The sequence below is a fragment of the Staurois parvus genome, unplaced genomic scaffold (assembly GCF_062004578.1).
Source record: "Staurois parvus isolate SC_StPar_1 unplaced genomic scaffold, SC_StPar_1.0 ptg000609l, whole genome shotgun sequence".
NCBI lineage: Eukaryota > Metazoa > Chordata > Amphibia > Anura > Ranidae > Staurois > Staurois parvus.
Window position 1 is genome coordinate 1,127,994 of NW_028318405.1, and position 9,807 is coordinate 1,137,800.

A 9,807-nucleotide genomic window follows, 5' to 3' on the forward strand; every position below is an offset into this window, starting at 1 on the left:
TCCTCCCCCATCCTCTGGAACTCACTGCCCCAATCCATCAGACTGTCGCCTTCCCTATTCACATTCAGGCGCTCCCTCAAAACCCATCTCTTCAGGGAAGCCTACCCCACCCTCACCTAACGGCCATCCTCCCTCATTCCTCCCACCACTTCATCCCCCTCAGCCACTTCCTACTGTACCTTTACCCCCTCCCTCCTAGATTGTAAGCTCGTAAGAGTAGGGCCCTCTTACCCCTCGTACGTTGTTTGTTGTTGTTGTACTGTGCCATGTATTGTCCCCCCTTTTGTACAGCGCTGAGCAAACCCTTTGGCGCTATATAAACTCGTAGTAATATTAATAATAATAATATTGGGGACACCATACTATTGGGGACACTATACTATTGGGGACACTATACTATTGGAGACACCATACTATTGGAGACACTATACTATTGGGAACACTTTACTATTGGGGACACTATACTATTGGGGACGACATACTATTGGAGACACTATACTATTGGGAACACTTTACTATTGGGAACACTATACTATTGGGGACACTATACTATTGGGGACGCCATACTATTGGAGACACTATACTATTGGGGACACTATACTATTGGAGACACTATACTATTGGGGACACTATACTATTGGAGACACTATACTATTGGGGACACTATACTATTGGAGACACTATACTATTGGGGACACTATACTATTGGGGACGCTATACTATTGGGAACACTATACTATTGGGGACGCTATACTATTGGGGACGCTATACTATTGGAGACACTATACTATTGGGGACACTATACTATTGGAGACACTATACTATTGGGGACACTATACTATTGGGGACGCTATACTATTGGGAACACTATACTATTGGGGACGCTATACTATTGGGGACGCTATACTATTGGGGACACTATACTATTGGAGACACTATACTATTGGAGACGCTATACTATTGGGGACGCTATACTATTGGAGACACTATACTATTGGAGACACTATACTATTGGGGACGCTATACTATTGGGGACACTATACTATTGGGGACACTATACTATTGGGAACACTATACTATTGGAGACACCATACTATTGGAGACACTATACTATTGGGGATGCCATACTATTGGAGACACTATACTATTGGAGACACTATACTATTGGGGACACTATACTATTGGGGACGCTATACTATTGGGGACACTATACTATTGGAGGCGCTATACTATTGGAGACACTATACAATTGGGGACGCTATGCTATTGGGGACATTATACTATTGGGGACGCTATACTATTGGGGACGCTATACTATTGGGGACACAATACTATTGGGGACACTATACTATTGGAGACACTATACTATTGGAGACACTATACTATTGGGGACACTAAACTATTGGAGACACTATACTATTGGGGACTCTATACTATTGGGGACGCTATAATATTGGAGACACTATACTATTGGGGACACTATACTATTGGGGACACTATACTATTGGAGACACTATACTATTGGGGACACTATACTATTGGGGACGCTATACTATTGGAGACACTATACTATTGGGGACACTATACTATTGGGGACGCTATACTATTGGAGACACTATACTATTGGAGACACTATACTATTGGAGACACTATACTATTGGGGACACTATACTATTGGAGACACTATACTATTGGGGACACTGTACTATTGGGGACACTATACTATTGGAGACGCTATACTATTGGGGACACTATACTATTGGGGACACTATACTATTGGAGACACTATACTATTGGGGACACTGTACTATTGGGGACACTATACTATTGGGGACACTATACTATTGGGGACACTATACTATTGGAGACACTATACTATTGGAGACACTATACTATTGGGGACGCTATACTATTGGAGACACTATACTATTGGGGACACTATACTATTGGGGACACTATACTATTGGGGACACTATACTATTGGAGACACTATACTATTGGGGACACTATACTATTGGAGACACTATACTATTGGGGACACTATACTATTGGGGACACTATACTATTGGAGACACTATACTATTGGGGACACTATACTATACTGCTGAAGTTTCATTTTTGGTTTTGGATAACAAACTTCTCCTGTGGGACATCGTGGGAAATCTTAGATAACTTGTGTATCATTCATGCATACTAAAAAATAAATAAATGAGATGTTTATTTCCAGTATTCCAGAGCAGAAGAACTCATGAATCTCAAAAACAAGACCCAAGTGTCCGTGTTTGAGTTTTCTGGTCTATCGGATGATAAAGAACTCGTCCCGTTCCTCTTCATGCTGTTTTTATTTGTTTACATGGTGACCATATGTGGAAATTCTGGGATGATGACAATAGTTTTTATCTCGCCCAGTCTTCACACTCCGATGTACTACTTTTTGAGCTACTTGTCTGTGGTGGACCTCTTCTACTCTTCAGTAATTGCCCCCAAAATGTTGTCTGACCTTCTGTCTGACAAGAAATTAATCACATTCGTTGGTTGCGTCCTTCAGTTCTACTTCTTTTCTTCAATGATCGGTACGGAGCTCCTTGTCCTGACCATCATGGCGTACGACCGATACGTCGCCATCTGCCGCCCTCTCCACTATATCCTAATAATGACGAAGAAGAAATGTCTCCATCTTGTCCTTGTCACTTTCTCCATGGGATTTCTGCACTCCATTGCGCAGACCATCAGTCTATTCAGTCTTGATTTCTGTCAATCCAACCTCATAGACCACTTCTACTGCGACATTCCTCCACTGGTCAGGTTGTCTTGTTCTGAAATTCGCACCTGCACCATCGTCACCCTTTTCTTTGTGTGTTTATTTACTATAGGTTCAATGACAACCATCCTGGTGTCCTACACCCTCATCATTTCTTCCATCTTACGGATAAACTCTGCGGCTGGCCGGAGAAAAGCCTTTAGCACCTGTTCCTCCCATCTTACGTGTGCTACCATCTTCTATGGAACAATTTACCTCAATTACTTACCTCCATCTAGCAGCTCACATAGGAAGCAAGAAAAGGTATTCTCTGTCCTCTACGCCGTGGTGACCCCAATGCTAAATCCTCTCATCTACAGTTTGAGAAACCAAGAGGTGAAAAAGGCCATCATACAACAAGTGCAGAAGGGTCACAATGAACATAGATGATGTGATATCATACAGTGAACTCGGTGTAGAGTTATTTCCCCTGAAGTCATCACAGAGGACAAGGGGGCGCTCAATACGTCTGGAGGAAAAGAAATTTAATCTCCAAACACGGAAAGGTTTCTTCACAGTAAGAGCTGTGAGAATGTGGAATAGACTCCCTCAAGAGTTGGTTGTGGCCAGCTCAGTGGATTGCTGTAGGAAAGTCCTGGATTCATTCTTAGATACACAGAATATAACTGGATATAACATTTATAGGTAAAGTTGATCCAGAGAATATCCGATTGCCTCTCGGGAGATCAGGAAGGAATTTTTTCCCCTGCAGGAGCAAATTGGATCCTGCTTTGCTGGGTTTTTGCCTTCCTCTGGATCAACTGCGGGTGCAGATTATATATATATATATATATATATATATATATATATTTATATATTTATATATATATATATATATATATATATATATATATATTTTTTTTTTTTTTTTTTTTTTTTATGGTTGAACTGTATGGACTTTTGTCTTTTTTCAGCTAGTCTAACTATGTAACTATGTAGGTAAATATTGAATCTTTAAATGGGCTATTACATTTAAATGTGTTATTTTTTTATAGAGTTCTGGTTTAGGCAATTACCCTATGGAACTGATCACACTGTCTCAACCAGACTTTGAAATATGCACAACTCTTGCCAATATCCCCTTACGCGGGAGAAATCGTGTGTATATATATATATATATAGTTACATAGTTGGTAAGGTTGAATAAAGACACTAGTCCATCTAGTTCAGCCTGTGTGTGTGGGGGGGGTGTCTATGTCAATATAATTCCCCATATCCCTGTATATTGAATTTGCGAGGATGCTCTTTTAGGAGTCTTTCTGTTATCAATTATAGACAGCCCGCTGACACCACTGATTGTGGAAGGGAGTTCCACATCCTTACCACTCTAACAATAAAGAACCCTCTACGCAGTTTAATGTTGAACAGCTTCTCCTTCAGTTTCATTGAGTGGCCCTGTGTCTTCTTAAGCTCCCTGAAACTGAATAGTGTTTCCTTATGCTGGGATCACCATTGAACTATTTGTATATTACTATCATTATTATTATGTTTATACAGGATTTATATAGCAGCTCTTTACAACATAAGGGCAGGCAGTACAATTACAATACAAATTAATACAGGAGGGGTCAGAGGGCCCTGTTCATTAGATCTTACAATCTAGGAGGGAGGGTCAGTTGATACAAAAAGGTAATAACTGTAGGGGATGGGCTGATGGAGAAAATACATGTACAGTTGCTATGTGGAGGCAGGATAGGCCTCTCTGAAGAGATGAGTTTTTAGGGGTCATCTAAAAGTGGAGTAAGAGATAGTCGGACACATTGGAGAAGAGAGTCCCACAGGATGGGAGAGGCTCTGGAACAGTCCTGAAGGTGAGCATGGGAGGAATGATAAAGGAGCAAGAGAGCTGGAGGTTTTGGGAGGAACAAAAAAAATGATTCGGCTGGTATTTAGAGACCAGATTGGTGATGCAGCTGGGGGCTATGTTGTGGATGACTTTATAAGTTGTTGTAAGTATCTTAAATTCAATTAATTGGGTAAGCGGAAGCCAGTGGAGGGATTGGCAAAGGAGGACACTGAGTGGAGGCCAGTGGAGGGATTGGCAGAGAGGGGTGGAGGACATGGAGTGGAGGCCGGTGGAGGGATCGGCAGAGAGGGGTGGAGGACACTGAGTGGAGGCCAGTGGAGGGATTGTCAGAGAGGGGTGGAGGACACTGAATGGAGGCCAGTGGAGGGATTAGCAAAGAGGGGTGGATGACACTGAATGGAGGCCAGTGGAGGGATGGCAAAGAGGGATGGAGGACACTGAGTGGAGGCCAGTGGAGGGATTGGCAGAGAGGGGTGGAGGACACTGAGTGGAGGCCAGTGGAGGGATTGGCAGAGAGGGGTGGCAGACACTGAATGGTTGATAAGGTGGATGAGTCTGGCGGCAGCTTTTATGATGGACCGGAGGGGGGGATAGCCTATGTACAGGTAATCCAGTGAGGAGGGAGCTGCAGTAGTCAAGGCGGGAGATGACCAGGGAGTGAGTTAGAAGCTTTGTGGTGTCATTGGTTAGGAAGAGGCGTACCTTGGAGATATTACAGAGGTTGAGGAGGCAAGCTTTGGACAGTGATTGGATGTGGGGACGAAAGGATAGTTCAGAGTCCAGTATTCTATCATATCTCCTCTCAAGCGTCTCTTCTTCAGGAAGAATAAGTTTAATGTTTGTAGTCATTCCTCGTAGCTGAGGTCCTCCAGTCCCCTTATTAGCTTTATCACCCTTCTCTGGACTCTCTCCAGCTCCAGCACATGCTTCCTGAGGACTGGTCACCAGAACTGGACGGCATACTCCAGATGTAGCCGGACCAGAGTTTTGTGTAGTGGTAGAATTATAGTTTTATCTCCTGAGTAAATCCCCCTTTTAATGTATTCTAATATTCTATATATGTATTTGCTATGTATAAAGAATATTCTGACTCCAACTGTTGTATTAGTGGCTTACCCCTTGCTGAGACTTCTATGCCTGGCCTGTATAAGCAGAAACAATCACTGCGGACGGTCTTTATCAGATAGCTGAACTCACCAGACACCTCTTTCTCGTCCACGGATCTTTTATTGCAATGCAGAATGTACAGCAGACAACAAGATGTAGCAGATGATTGAACAGACTGTATTTGTGGGTCAAAGCATGGTAATGTGTTCCCGGATGTGAGCAGATTACATGTGGCCTTGAGAAAAGCAGCCATTTTCATCCCAATAAAGATAGAGTGCAAAAGAAAAAGGAAATATATCACAAGTGGGAGGAACACAGAATGGAAGACAGGAAAGGATGGTGCAATAACCAAAATATCCACAAGATACCAGTATATTAACTAGTTATACTGAGGCTAATAAACAATGGCCTAAGGAAATTAACTATATAAGTTCTCAATTCACATTAATATGAACATTAACCATGATTATGCATTGAGTTCTATTTTTACACAACAGATGTAAAAGCAGATAGATAGATAGACAGGGGTTGGACAAAAATATAGAAACACTACATGATTTGCAGGTGTGAGAGTAACGTCATGTTTCACGTTGAAAGCAAAAGTGATGTAACATTCTTTTGCTTCCTCTCTGTGATGAGACATATAGTTGTGTGATGAGACACCTTCTGTGCAGGGGCGGACTGACAACTCATGGGGCCCCCAGGCAATAGGGGATCATGGGGCCCCTGTGTCCTTGCCCAAACTCAAAAAAGCCTATGAAAAAGGTACCAGGGGCATCTCATGGGGCCCCCTACTGACCCTAGGCCCTCGGGCAGTGCCAGAGTTTCCAAATGGTCAGTCCGCCCCTGCTTCTGTGTGAAGCCTCACTTTCCTCATTCACTGCGTGCGCTGATGTAATACGGAGTCATGTCAGAGATTTCTGAGCCTCAAAGAGGGAAAATGGTTGGTGCCGCTAAGCTTGTGTCTCTGTGACTGAAGTCATCAATTTATTTGCCGTGTCGTAAGGTGCAGTATCAAAGGTTATGACGCCATATACAGTTTCCGGGAAAATGTCGTCTGATGAGCATAAGCGTGGTGGACATGGTCAACTGACCGAAAGAGACAAAAGGACATTGCACAGGATTGTGACCCGGAATAAGAAAACAACTGCTGCAAAAGTGACCGCGGTGCTGCCGGCACTGGAGAGCTACAGTTCATTGAGGGAACCATGAATGCCAACATGTACTGTGACCTACTGAAGCAGAGCATGATCCCCTCCCTTCGGAGACTGGGCCACAGGGCAGTATTCCAACATGATAACGACCCCAAACACACCTCCGAGACCACCACTGCCTTGTTAAAGAAGCTGAGGGTAAAGGTGATGGACTGGCCAAGCATGTCTCAAGGCCTAAACCCTATTGAGCATCTGTGGGGCATCCTCAAACGGAAGGTAGTGGAATGCAAGGTCTCTGACATCCACCAGCTCTGTGATATCGAGTGGAAAAGGACTCCAGTGGTAACCTGTGAAGCTCTGGTGAACTCCATGCCCAAGAGGGTTAAGGCAGTGCTGGAAAATAATGGCGGCCACACAAAATATTGACACTTTGGGCCCAATTTGGACCTTGTCACTTAGGGGTGGACTCACTTTTGTTGCCAGCGGTTTAGACATTAATGGCGGTGTGTTGAGTTATTTTGAGGGGACAGCAAAGTTACATGTTATACAAGCTGTACACTGACTACGTCACATTGTAGCAATGTGTAATTTCTTCAGTGTTGTCACATGAAAAGATAGAATCAAATGTTTACACAAATGTGAGGGGTATACTCACTTCTGGGAGATACTGTATATATATATATATATATATATATATATATATATATATATATATATATATACAGTCAGGTCCATAAATATTGGGACATGGACACAATTCTAACATGTTTGGCTCTATACACCACCACAATGGATTTGAAATGAAACAAACAAGATGTGCTTTAACTGCAGACTGTCAGCTTTAATTTGAAGGTATTTACATCCAAATCAGGCGAACGTTGTAGGAATTAGTTTGCATATGTGCCTCCCACTTGTTAAGGGACCAAAAGTAATGGGACAAAATAATAATCATAAATCAAACTTTCACTTTTTAATACTTAGTTGCAAATCCTTTGCAGTCAATTACAGCCTGAAGTCTGGAACGCATAGACATCACCAGACGCTGGGTTTCATCCCTGGTGATGCTCTGCCAGGCCTCTACTGCAACTGTCTTCAGTTCCTGCTTGTTCTTGGGGCATTTTCCCTTCAGTTTTGTCTTCAGCAAGTGAAATGCATGCTCAATCGGATTCAGGTCAGATGATTGACTTGGCCATTGCACAACATTCCACTTCTTTCCCTTAAAAAACTCTTGCAAAAAACTTGCTTTGGGTCATTGTCCATCTGCACTGTGAAGCGTCCAATGAGTTGTGAAGCATTTGGCTGAATATGAGCAGATAATATTGCCCGAAACACTTCAGAATTCATCCGGCTGCTTTTGTCAGCAGTCACAGCATCAATAAATACAAGAGAAGCAGTTCCATTGGCAGCCATACATGCCCACGCCATGACACTACCACCACCATGCTTCACTGATGAGATGGTATGCTTAGGATCATGAGCAGTTCCTTTCCTTCTCCATACTCTTCTCTTCCCATCACTCTGGTACAAGTTGATCTCGGTCTCATCTGTCCATAGGATGTTGTTCCAGAACTGTGAAGGCTTTTTTACATGTCGTTTGGCAAACTCTAATCTGGCCTTCCTGTTTTTGAGGCTCACCAATGGTTTCCATCTTGTGGTGAACCCTCTGTATTCACTCTGGTGAAGTCTTCTCTTGATTGGTGACTTTGACACACATACACCTACCTCCTGGAGAGTGTTCTTGATCTGGCCAACTGTTGTGAAGGGTGTTTTCTTCACCAGGGAAAGAATTCTTTGGTCATCCACCACAGTTTGTTTTCCGTGGTCTTCCGGGTCTTTTGGTGTTGCTGAGAACGGTGCGTTCCTTCTTTTTAAGAATGTTCCAAACAGTTGTTTTGGCCACGCCTAATGTTTTTGCTATTTCTTTGATGGGTTTGTTTTCTTTTTTCAGCCTAATGATGGCTTCACTGATAGTGACAGCTCTTTGGATCTCATCTTGAGAGCTGACAGCAACAGATTCCAAATGCAAATAGCACACTTGAAATGAACTCTGGACCTTTTATCTGCTCATTGTAATTGGGATAATGAGGGAATAACACACACCTGGCCATGGAACAGCTGAGAAGCCAATTGTCCCATTACTTTTGGCCCCTTAACAAGTGGGAGGCACATATGCAAACTGTTGTAATTCCTACACCGTTCACCTGATTTGGATGTAAATGCCCTCAAATTAAATCTGACAGTCTGCAGTTGAAGCACATCTTGTTCGTTTCATTTCAAAGCCATTGTGGTGGTGTATAGAGCCAAAAATGTTAGAATTGTGTCGATGTCCCAATATTTATGGACCTGACTGTATATATATATATATATATATATATAGTATTACAAATAAAAATTCTATAAATATATATATATATATATATACATTTATTTATAAAATTGTGTTTTTTTTTAAATTGTAGATACTGTAAATAGATAAATAAATTTGCTTTAGGTAGCAGCTAGTGTATTGTGTATAATTTAAGAACCAGAAGTACCCCTGGGGTTCATGTAGCTCTGGTCGGGAAGCTGTGCCTTGGGTAAAAGAGAATTATACTCCCAGGGATCTGTGTATAATATATAACACTCATATGATTTTTATCTCTCACAATTAAGACGTGCTGACATCTGGTATGAAGCCGATTTATCTTGAAGAGAAAAATTACAAATGTAATATTTTTTTTGTTAACAGCTATTATTTTATAATTTTATCTCAACATGAGACACATACTGTAACTAATATAGAAAAAAAAGGTGTGCATCTGTTTTCTGAGCATTCTAGTCTCTTATCTAATTTTTTTTATACACAGACTTAGATACTAGAAATCAGGTTCCTCTCTATATCCAGAAATATATGTAAATCCTAAAATAAGGTTTGTAATATTGAGACCCCAATAATCCAC

The 9,807-nt window shown here is 41.9% G+C and overlaps 1 protein-coding gene across 1 annotated transcript; it reads left to right on the forward strand.

Moving 5' to 3' along the window:
* The first annotated feature begins 2,248 nt into the window (after positions 1–2,248).
* Positions 2,249–3,190, forward strand: LOC149449653 (olfactory receptor 5J3-like). Its single transcript, XM_089693014.1, has one exon. It carries the CDS (start codon positions 2,249–2,251, stop codon positions 3,188–3,190), a length of 942 nt encoding a protein of 313 aa, XP_089549140.1.
* The last annotated feature ends 6,617 nt before the right edge of the window (positions 3,191–9,807 follow it).